Source organism: Bufo gargarizans, chromosome 9 (genome assembly GCF_014858855.1).
Source record: "Bufo gargarizans isolate SCDJY-AF-19 chromosome 9, ASM1485885v1, whole genome shotgun sequence".
In the NCBI taxonomy this organism is placed as follows: Eukaryota; Metazoa; Chordata; class Amphibia; order Anura; family Bufonidae; genus Bufo; species Bufo gargarizans.
In genome coordinates this window covers 22499289-22511804 of record NC_058088.1, presented here as the reverse complement: position 1 = coordinate 22511804, position 12516 = coordinate 22499289, and the positions used below count along the sequence as shown (strand labels likewise).

General features: G+C 41.9%; 1 protein-coding gene across 1 annotated transcript; it reads left to right on the top strand.

Moving 5' to 3' along the window:
* The first annotated feature begins 10080 nt into the window (after nt 1-10080).
* On the top strand, nt 10081-10902 carry LOC122919730 (olfactory receptor 1-like). The gene has a single exon (XM_044268915.1). The coding sequence runs from the start codon at nt 10081-10083 to the stop codon at nt 10900-10902; it is 822 nt and encodes a 273-aa protein (XP_044124850.1).
* The last annotated feature ends 1614 nt before the right edge of the window (nt 10903-12516 follow it).

Here is a 12516-nt window from a genome sequence, read left to right as displayed (position 1 = left end):
ACGCACGCACTTCTCTGGCACCAACCCACGAGCCGATTCGAAAGCATTCGAACCGACAAGTGGGGGCAGGAGAGCCAGGTTTAAATAATTAAAGCCCTGCCTCCCCTCACACAAACACGGCACTCTTTAATTGCCTACCACTTATTGTATAACTTTTATTAATACTTTGGGGAGGGGTGGAAATAAGACATTCTGACATTGTTTTTTGGGGTTTTCTTTTTGCGACTGTGTGGTATAACTGTATTCTGTGCGTTAGTACAACAATAACAATTATACCAAAATTATGGTAGATTCACATTTGCAGTCAAGGATGCATTTGAAATGCATCCTTTGTTTTAATACCAGATCATATAATAAAACTGGATAAAGTCAGATTTTTTTTAAAATGTTTTACTGCTTTTGTACAATAAACACAATGAAAAATAAGTGAATAAATAGATGATTTTGTGTGGCCATAGCCATAACAATTTTATTTTTTATCAACAGTACTATGTGAGGGCTTCTTTTTTGTGGGACTAACTGGAAGCCCTATCATGAGAGGAACACATGTGGCCGCAGGATGTCCTGCACATATCACTGAGCTGTTAGTGTCCCTCGTATCACTACTAGGGGTGACCGACTACCGTATATGATGGCTGCCCAGATCATCACACCAGCAGTTGGGGCAGTGTATAACTCTAAAGCAAGGCAGGACTGAAGCGCTTACCACGAGGCCTCCATACTCCAACCCGACCCTCGTCGGTTCCCAAACAGAATCTGCATTTGTAGGTAAGGACAAAACAGTTCCAGTTTGTAGCAATCCAGGTTTCTCATTCATGACACCACTGGAAAAGAAGTTGATGGTAGCTTGCTTTCAATGGCAGGACACATAATGTTGAATATTGAAAATCTTGTGTTGTGTTCAAATTTCATGGACTTTGTAGAAGTCAACCATGCTATCGAGTTCAGCAACAATAAGACCTCTAGGACCCCTTTATCTGATCAGGAGGTTGACCTTCACTAAACCTGTTCCCAATGGAAACTAGATAGAGGCTCCTTTGGGTATAAGCTCAGCTCTGGTCACCGCTTCCAGGCTCCCTTAAACACAATCCCAGCAGACTCCCCAGAACTGACTCCTCCAAGGCTGGTAATTCCACAGGCTGTGCCACTTTCGCAACAGCCCAACAAGCTGTTGTTTTCTGCAGCTAAGATTTTCCAGCAACCATACTGTAAAATGAAAACGACTTTATAGTCAGCTCTCCGTCTGTTCGTCATAAACACCCTTCAAACCTCGTCCAACAAAGCTGTCATACTGCTGCTTTGCAGCGGTTCCCCTTAGTGTTTCATCTATCCACAGGCTCCATGTCTGACTTCCCGGACTCCAGTCCACTGTTTCTTTCACAATGGACAAGCTGTTCCACCTCCAGTCCACCATTGCCTATCCAGGTGAATAAGGCTTCTTTTGCCTACAGTTTACCAACATACCCTTGATAGACAAGCCCAGGCCTAACATTCTCTCTAGGTGTTCCTACATTCCTTTCTTTATTGCAAACCCCAGTTCTTCTTGCCCTGAATGTCACCATTGTAGCAGGGCACACCATTATCGCCTGTCAATACCTAACCAACATCAGACTCATGCTCTGAGGACACCTGCTCCTGCCCTTTCACCACCAACCTGATCCACAAGGTGCCTGAAAGGTGTAAGGCGATAGACAACACAACACAGCATTTTCAGAGTAGTATGGACCCAAGGATCTCCTTGTGCCACCATACAGCCTCCATTCATATGGCTCTGCTGTGCACCTGAGGGCTATATTTCTCAGATCTTCATCCAAATGCTGTATTGGTCCTCAGCAAAGGGTTAGATCGGTAGACTGGGAAGTTTAGCAGTACATATACAAGGACCTACTGCCATATTGGATTTTTTAATATATGTATTGGAGTCTGGAGATGCAATCTTTGTTACTGCTGCCTTTCTGTATGGGACACTAGAAATGATGATCCAGTGGTTTTTCTAAATACAACCCTGACTTTTGATTATGCTAAACATTTCATGAATCATAATTACCCCCATTTAGTCACAGCAGAATTCTTATTTGTTTTTATTTGCTCTATTCCCAAAATCATGCGCCGGTAATTGGTTTATGTGGGAGATTTTATGTATCCCCTTGAGGAGCTCATTCCTGATAAATGGAGCTTGGATTCAGACAAGACGGAAATCATGATACAAAATGAGCTACAGGAGACTTGCTTCATTTGTGACATTCGTGATTATAATGACCCTCAGCACAAGACACCGGCTGTAGGTTTATACTTAAAAGTGTGCGATTATTTTCTTCCTTCAGAAGTAGTGATACTTTACATTGTATCAGGGGTAGTCGGGAGTGCTGGAAATTGTAGTTCACCGGCAGGCTGAGAGCCACAGATTGATGACCATTCACACATGACTGTTGGAGGACAGAAATATAAGGTTATACATTATAAGTAAGTAAACCATGTAGTTATCAGTAAGCTGGGCTGCATCTGTGCCTCTAGTCTTTGTTGTCTACACTGTTCCCGACTGCATTTTTTCTTACTTCGTTGTATTTTATGCCTGCTCGTATACATTTAATAGATCCAAAGTCATCACCTTAAAAACAAAACAGGAATACAATCACTAATTCCAGGGGTGGACTTCTCTGGGTGGGTGGATACGGGGGTTAGTACACTAGGGAATATTTTTAAAGATCAGATATTACTTCCCTTCTCACAGATTATGGAAAACTATGGAGATGATAAGATGGATTTTTTATAAATATCTCCAGTTGAGACATCTGCTAAGCACTATACGGCACCTCCCTGACTCCTCCACAACCCGCTTTGAGAGTTTCTTTTCCAATCCAGCTTTGATTAAGTGAGGGTTGTCCAAAAGTTATCAGGCGATTGTATCCTTACACATACCAGAGTCACTACCATTCCAGTCTAGATGGGAATTAGATCTGAAACATTGCTTCTCTACAGAACAGTGGCAGTATACACTCACCTAAAGAATTATTAGGAACACCATACTAATACGGTGTTGGACCCCCTTTTGCCTTCAGAACTGCCTTAATTCTACGTGGCATTGATTCCACAAGGTGCTGATAGCATTCTTTAGAAATGTTGGCCCATATTGATAGGATAGCATCTTGCAGTTGATAGAGATTTGAGGGATGCACATCCAGGGCACGAAGCTCCTGTTCCACTACATCCCAAAGATGCTCTATTGGGTTGAGATCTGGTGACTGTGGGGCCATTTTAGTACAGTGAACTCATTGTCATGTTCAAGAAACCAATTTGAAATGATTCAAGCTTTGTTACATGGTGCATTATCCTGCTGGAAGTAGCCATCAGAGGATGGGTACATGGTGGTCATGAAGGGATGGACATGGTCAGAAACAATGCTCAGGTAGCCCGTGGCATTTAAACGATGGCCAATTGGCACTAAGGGGCCTAAAGTGTGCCCAGAAAACATCCCCCACACCATTACACCACCACCACCAGCCTGCACAGTGGTAACAAGGCATGATGGATACATGTTCTCATTCTGTTTACGCCAAATTCGGACTCTACCATTTGAATGTCTCAACAGAAATCGAGACTCATCAGACCAGGCAACATTTTTCCAGTCTTCAACAGTCCAATTTTGGTGAGCTCGTGCAAATTGTAGCCTCTTTTTCCTATTTGTAGTGGAGATGAGTGGTACCAGGGGGGGTCTTCTGCTGTTGTAGCCCACCTTTCTTTCCCATTCTGACATTCAGTTTGGAGTTCAGGAGATTGTCTTGACCAGGACCACAACCCTACATGCATTGAAGCAACTGCCATGTGATTGGTTGACTAGATAATCGCATTAATGAGAAATAGAACAGGTGTTCCTAATAATTCTTTAGGTGAGTGTATATTCACATTACCTCCAAATGCATCAACCACTTAGAAGCATCAAGGGAACTACTATATAGGTGGTACTCTGTGCTGTATTGACGATTCAAAATATTCCCACAGACTTCCCCAATATGCTGGCGTTGCACCAAAGAGGTTGGGATGTTGACACATGTTTGGTGGTATTGCTCTGGTCTACAGAACTTCTGGGAAAGAATAGCTCATCTATTGAGACAAGTAGTTGGTAATAGGATTCCATGGGGCCCTGAAGTGGCTTTGTTATCTCTAGGGTTAGAGAACTTGTCCCATGTCCTTACGGTAACCAGGACGTTAATTGCTCAACACTGGAAGTAGTAATTGGTAAGGTGCAATATAACTACACAATGGAAGGGATTATTGCCGACCATCTTGGCAAATCAGCCATTACCATGGAGAAGTGGGAAAAATGGTCTGTATTTATGAGATCACACAGGGACTAAAAGGTCGTACAGGGTGATTATTATGTTTTTCTTTTGATCTTTAAGTTTTTCTTTCCGTCTTCCCCCTTTTATTTTCTTTAACTCTGGATATGCAATTTTCAAACCATTTTTGTTCCTACATTGCCTTATATAAGGAATAGTGTAAGTTGTAAACAAATCCCATTTATGGGACGATGGAAGTGGCGCAGACACCAATGTCATTCTACTAGGCAATTTGTGGTTATTGTTACATTTCTTTTGGAAATATGTTTTGACTGTAACTGTTTATGTTCTACAAAATCAATAAAGAATAAGTAATAAAAAAAAAACAAGAACAGCAACTATCTCAACCTCATTCACCTCCCATGCCTGCCCTACTGGTGGCCAGGTCCTGGAAAATGAGAGAAAAAAAATATATGAAAAAATTCCCATACGTTCTTTGCCATAGTTTTAAACCAGGCATGCTTAACCTGCGGCCCTCCAGCTGTTGCAAACCTACAACTCCCAGCATCCCTGAACAGCCTACAGCAGGGCATGGTGGGAGTTGTAGTTTTACACCAGCTGGAGGGCCACAGTTTGAGCATCCCTGTTTTAACCCTTTTCCCTCTTTAGTGAAAAATGTATTGTTCCTCCTCCAGCAAATTCTTTAACCACTGACCCTGAGATTTGAAACAGAGGAAATCACTGCACCATTTCCATATGAACAGCTGCCGCGGGGTATAGTAAAGTCTGTGTAAAATACTAAATTGGTTTAAACAGTGTGCTAAGCTTAGGTAGAATTCAATTAACTTACTTTCATACCATCCGACTCGGGTATATCCCAAATTTGCTTTACTTTTCATTTCAATCCTGGAACCTCATTTTTTCAAAAGTGACATATATAACCTTGGAATTATTCCTTTTCTTCTTTCCATATAAACTTTTTCAATTTTTTTGCCTCATTACGTTGAAAATAAAACAACTATTATCTTTCCTCATGTGAATTGAAAGCTATCAGAATCAGAGTCATGTGGTCATGTGTAACCCCTCTAGTAGGTAAAATTATATATATATTTATTTTTTTAATCCCCACTCTTTAGAAAATAATATAATTGTGTGGCTAGTAAATATATCTTAACCACCTCCCGACCGCCTAACGCAGATATGCGTCCGGGAGGTGGTTGCTTTACTCCTCCTGGACGCATATACGCGTCATCTCGCGAGACGCGAGATTTCCTGTGAACGCGCGCACACAGGCGCGCGCGCTCACAGGAACGGAAGGTAAGCGAGTGGATCTCCAGCCTGCCAGCGGCGATCGCTCGCTGGCAGGCTGGAGATCCGAATTTTTTAACCCCTAACAGGTATATTAGACGCTGTTTTCATAACAGCGTCTAATATACCTCCTACCTGGTCCTCTGGTGGTCCCTTTTGTTAGGATCGACCACCAGAGGACACAGGTAGGTCAGTAAAGTCGCACCAAACACTACACTACACTACACCCCCCCCCCGTCACTTATTAACCCTTTATGAACCCCTGATCACCCATGATCACCCCATATAAACTCCCTGATCACCCCCCTGTCATTGATCACCCCCCTGTCATTGATCACCCCCCTGTCAGGCTCCGTTCAGACGTCCGTATGATTTTTACGGATCCACGGATACATGGATCGGATCCGCAAAACGCATACGGACATCTGAATAGAGCCTTACAGGGGGGTGATCAATGACAGGTGGGTGATCACCCATATACACTCCCTGATCACCCCCTGTCATTGATCACCCCCCTGTCATTCATCACCCACCTGTAAGGCTCCATTCAGACGTCCGCATGATTTTTACGGATCCATGGATACATGGATCGGATCCGCAAAACACATGCGGACGTCTGAATGGAGCCTTACAGGGGGTGATCAATGACAGGCGGGTGATCACCCATATACACTCCCTGATCACCCCCCTGTCATTGATCACCCCCCTGTAAGGCTCCATTCAGACGTCCGCATGTGTTTTGTGGATCCGATCCATGTATCTATGGAGCCGTAAAAATCATGCGGACGTCTGAATGGAGCCTTACAGGGGGGGTGATCAGTGACAGGGGGGTGATCACCCTGATCACCCCCTGTCATTGATCACCCCCCTGTAAGGCTCCATTCAGACGTCCGCATGTGTTTTGTGGATCCGATCCATGTATCCATGGATCCGTAAAAATCATGCGGACGTCTGAATGGAGCCTTACAGGGGGGGTGATCAGTGACAGGGGGGTGATCACCCTGATCACCCCCTGTCATTGATCACCCCCCTGTAAGGCTCCATTCAGACGTCCGCATGTGTTTTGTGGATCCGATCCATGTATCCATGGATCCGTAAAAATCATGCGGACGTCTGAATGGAGCCTTACAGGGGGGGTGATCAGTGACAGGGGGGTGATCACCCTGATCACCCTGATCACCCCCTGTCATTGATAACCCCCCTGTAAGGCTCCATTCAGACGTCCGCATGTGTTTTGTGGATCCGATCCATGTATCCATGGATCCGTAAAAATCATGCGGACGTCTGAATGGAGCCTTACAGGGGGGGTGATCAGTGACAGGGGGGTGATCAGGGAGTCTATATGGGTGATCACCCCCCCCTGTCATTGATCACCCCCCTGTCATTGATCACCCCCCTGTAAGGCTCCATTCAGACGTCCGCATGTGTTTTGCGGATCCGATCCATGGATCCGTAAAAATTATACGGACGTCTGAATGGAGCCTTACCAGGGGGGTGATCAATGACTGGGGGGTGATCAGGGAGTCTATATGGGTGATCACCCCCCTGTCATTGATCACCCCCCTGTCATTGATCACCCCCCCTGTAATGCTCCATTCAGACATTTTTTTGGCCCAAGTTAGCGGAAATTTTTTGTTTGTTTTTGTTTTTTCTTACTAAGTCTCATATTCCACTAACTTGTGTCAAAAAATAAAATCTCACATGAACTCGCCATACCCCTCACGGAATCCAAATGCGTAAACATTTTTAGACATTTATATTCCAGACTTCTTCTCACGCTTTAGGGCCCCTAAAAAGCCAGGGCAGTATAAATACCCCACATGTGACCCCATTTCGGAAAGAAGACACCCCAAGGTATTCCGTGAGGGGCATATTGAGTCCATGAAAGATTGAAATTTTTGTCCTAAGTTAGCGGAAAGTGAGACTTTGTGAGAAAAAAACGAAAAAAATCAATATCCGCTAACTTATGCAAAAAAAAAAAAAATTCTAGGAACTCGCCAGGCCCCTCATTGAATACCTTGGGGTGTCTTCTTTCCAAAGTGGGGTCACATGTGGGGTATTTATACTGCCCTGGCTTTTTAGGGGCCCAAAAGTGTGAGAAGAAGTCTGGGATCCAAATGTCTAAAAATGCCCTCCTAACTTGCCCTCCTAACTTGCGACAAAAAATAAAAAATTCTAGGAACTCGCCGTGCCCCTCACGGAATACCTTGGGGTGTCTTCTTTCCAAAATGGGGTCACTTGTGGCGTAGTTATACTGCCCTGCCAATTTAGGGGCCCAAATGTGTGAGAAGTACCTTGCAATCAAAATGTGTAAAAAATGGCCGGTGAAATCCGAAAGGTGCACTTTGGAATATGTGCCCCTTTGCCCACCTTGGCTGCAAAAAAGTGTCACACATGTGGTATCGCCGTACTCAGGAGAAGTTGGGGAATGTTTTTTGGGGTGTCATTTTACATATACTCATGCTGGGTGAGAGAAATATCTTGGCAAAAGACAACTTTTCCAATTTTTTTATACAAAGTTGGCATTTGACCAAGATATTTTTCTCACCCAGCATGGGTATATGTAAAATGACACCCCAAAACACATTCCCTAACTTCTCCTGAGTACGGCGATACCAGATGTGTGACACTTTTTTGCAGCCAAGGTGGGCAAAGGGGCACATATTCCAAAGTGCACCTTTCGGATTTCGCAGGCCATTTTTTACACATTTTGATTGCAAGGTACTTCTCACACATTTGGGCCCCTAAATTGCCAGGGCAGTATAACTACCCCACAAGTGACCCCATTTTGGAAAGAAGACACCCCAAGGTATTCCGTGAGGGGCATGGCGAGTTCCTAGAATGTTTTATTTTTTGTCGCAAGTTAGTGGAATATGAGACTTTGTAAGAAAAAAATACAAAAAGAAAAAATCATCATCATTTTCCGCTAACTTAAAATAAAAAGTTCTATGAACTCACTATGCCCATCAGCGAATACCTTAGGGTGTCTACTTTCCGAAATGGGGTCATTTGTGGGGGTTTTCTACTGTCTGGGCATTGTAGAACCTCAGGAATCATGACAGGTGCTCAGAAAATCAGAGCTGCTTCAAAAAGCAGAAATTCACATTTTTGTACCATAGTTTGTAAACGCTATAACTTTTACCCAAACCATTTTTTTTTTTTGCCCAAACATTTTTTTTTAATCAAGGACATGTAGAACTATAAAGTTAGCGAAAAATTTATATATGGATGTCGTTTTGTTTGCAAAATTTTACAGCTGAAAGTGAAAAATGTCATTTTTTTGCAAAAAAATCGTTACATTTCGATTAATAACAAAAAAAGTAAAAATGTCAGCAGCAATAAAATACCACCAAATGAAAGCTCTATTAGTGAGAAGAAAAGGAGGTAAAATTCATTTGGGTGGTAAGTTGCATGACCGAGCGATAAACGGTGAAAGGAGTGTAGTGCCGAAGTGTAAAAAGTGGTCTGGTCATGAAGGGGGTTTCAGCTAGCGGGGCTGAAGTGGTTAAAGAGTCACTACACGTTCACACAATTTAATTTAATAGAGAATGGTGTAACTAGCAGTGCTAGCTGAAGTCCTGAGCCTGATGAACAAACTGCTTCTACACTGCTTTTGAGGACTAAAGGATCAACCCCTGTGTCTGTAAGTCTGATCTTCCCCCGCCTTATCTGTTCTGTGAGCTCCAGAGCTGAAAACAAACATAATGGAAGTAAGGGAAAGAACATCACAGAGGTGCAATGCTGGCAGATTTCACAGAAGAGGTACGTTACCTGCTTCTGAGTGAAATGCATCTAGCTGTACAACTGAAACAGGGAATAATGGGGCTGAAAAATACTTTAGGAAAGCCAAATAACAGCTGTTCCTTTACAGTTATGGTGTACAAAGAAGCACAGCTATTATGCAAACTTTTTTAAAACTTGGCAAACTTTAAAATTAAAGCCAATGCTATTGCCCTCGGTGTTAGCTGCACAGTACTCAATTAATTCTTGTCTTCGGGCATCAACTTGGCAAATGAGGTTCAATGTGGACAAATGTAAAGTCATGCATCTGCGTAGTAATAATATCTTTGTGCATATGTCCTAGGGGATGTAACACTGGGAGAGTTACTTATAGAGAAGGATTTGGGTGTCCTTGTAGATGGTAGATTAAATAACAGCACAATGTCAATCAGCTGCTTCTCTAGCAGAATGTTGTCTTATCTCCTCCACAGATTTATTGTGTAGCTATGCACAGAAACAAGTATTAGAAGAGCAAATTCTTCATATGCATTACTGTCCCATGAAGACGTCATATTATACACAGGATTAATAAAATAGTCCTAAAACTGAGGCATAAACTGCCCAGTCTCGATATGTGTCTCAATTTGAACATATGGATCTTAAGAATCAAACCTTCATTAGTTTCATTCTTCTTGGCCTATCAGAGAGCCCATCTCTCCGACTGCCCCTTTTTTCTTTTTTCATGGGAGCCTACATTATCTGTGTTATGGGCAACATGTTAATTTTTATACTCATCTCAACTCAATCTCTACTTCACACGCCAATGTACTTCTTATTGGTGAACCTTTCCTTTGTAGACATTTGTTTAACCTCTATCACCATCCCTCGCGTTCTTTCTAGCCTCCTCTCCCAGGATTTGTCCATCTCTTTTCATGGCTGTTTTGCTCAACTCTGCCTTTTCCATATGGTGGGTAACATGGATAGTTTTTTGCTGGCCATCATGGCCTTAGACAGATATGCTGCCATTTGTCGACCGTTGCATTACACAAACATCATGAGCAAGAGGGCATGCATCACCCTGCTGATGTTCTCATGGATTATAGTGAGCCTTCACTCAACTCTTTTTACCACCACAACCTTAACTCTTTCCTACTGTGGTCGGGTAATCCATCACTACTTCTGTGATGTCCCAGCTATGCTCTTACTTTCCTGCACAGATACCTCTCATCAGCAATTGGTCCTCTTCTTCTCAGCCTCACTAATTGTCACGTCACCCATGTTGTTCATCCTGTGCTCCTATGTTCTCATCATTAGAGCTGTGCTGAATCTGCATACCTCCAAAGGACGCCAACGAACCTTCTCTACGTGTTCCTCCCACTTGACTGTCGTCATCTTCTTCTACACCTCAATTATTTTCATGTACTTTCGCCCAAGTTCCCTCTTTTCTCCAGCCTACGATCGAGTCATAAGCGTGGTTTACAGCGTCATAGCACCAATGCTCAACCCATTTATATATACCTTGAGGAACAAGGAAGTAAAAAATGCTGTAAAGAAGTTAATACAACACAGTCTGAAAAATCATCAGAAACTGATGTAAGAAGATAAGGACTGAGAATATTTCTCGTAAAATATTTTTGATAAATTTTTCTTATTCAACTTGAAATCTGAAATATATTTTGTTAGCATTTATATATGTGAAATCTTTGATTTGGTAATGATTACTAGATATAGATGTCTAAAACCATCATAAGGTTAAGTTTAAATTTGACAGGATAATTATAATTAATGCACATACATAAATAGTGAGGAAAATGTGAGAGTGAAAAGTGCTGCTGCAATTTGAAAGAGCATTATAAAATAAAATAAATGTATTATTTATGTAATTTATTGTATTCTAAGGGTATTTTGAAGTACTGATTAGTTCTGTCCCTTTAATTCTGTTCTGTAATGTAGTACCCATCACCCATTCTGCTGATAAGACCACATTCCTGAGTGATCTCAGAGACATGCAGGCTGCACACTGGAGGGGCGAAAATGTTTAAACTCTGGGACACACATACATTCAGGGGACTCCACCTTAATCTTCATCCTAGGTAGGATGTAAGTATTGATTTTCCCTCTCTTTTGTAACACCCTGAGGTGTCGGTCATGTGTTATAACTTGGAAGACAGCCATGTGTTATAGCATAATCGGCGGATCACCCCATAATATTGCCTGTTTTGGCTAGTGATGTATTTACTTTTTATTATTCGGTAGTTGATCTGTCTGTGTATATTATATTTAATCACACTTAGTAAATATATTTATTCACTTAGCCTGTGTAAGCTTATTCATTCTCAAATATTTTGAATTTGTTATCTTACATTTATACAGTATTTATGCTACATAAAAGAAGTGAAGGACCACAGCTAATCAAATAGTGATATAGATAAAAAAATATAAATAAGTGTCAGACTGGCCCACCGGGGAACCAGTGGGCCCAGGCTTTGGAACGATAGTGAGCCCCAAAGGTCCAGGAGAAAAAAAAAAAAAAACATTTAGAGCCACCTTTAAAGACAGTCATGTTTTACTGGGGTCTATTTAAAAAATTTAAAAAGTTATCGCTCTTAAAAATCATTCAAAAAAATTCCATGCTAGAAAATTCAGATGCTGCTCCTTCCCAGTTTACGACCCAAACTGGGGGTTATCTTTTGTGAAAAAGAAAGTTTGGGCCTAAAGCACCATTTTCTTGTAAAAATAAAATGTTTTTTTCATTGTCACAGCCAAGTGTTATAAATTCTATGAAACGCCTGTTGGGTAAAGGTGCTCACTACCCCACTTAAAAATTCCTTGGGTGGTGTAGTTTACAAAATGTGGTCACTTTTTGGGGATTTTCACTGGGGGGGTACCTCAGGGTCTCTTCAAATGCAACATAGCGCCCTAAGACCATTTCAGCAAAATCTGACCTCCAAAAACCATATTGCGCTCCTTGCTTTCTGAGCCCTGCCGTGTGCCAATACAGCGGTATACGAACACATATGGGGTGTTTCTGTAAACTGCTAAATCAGGGTAATAAATATTGAGGTTTGTTTTGTTGTCAAACCTTGATGTATTACAGGAAAAAATTGATTAAAGTGGAAAATCTGCAAAAAAAAAAAGGGAAATTTTGATATGTCACCTCTATTTTACTTTAATTCATGTGGAATACTTAAAGGGTTAACAACATTTTTAA

Bases quoted from the DNA above. Each gene is read 5' to 3' on its own strand.
- LOC122919730 (XM_044268915.1), top strand. From the start codon at position 10,081: ATGTTAATTTTTATACTCATCTCAACTCAATCTCTACTTCACACGCCA.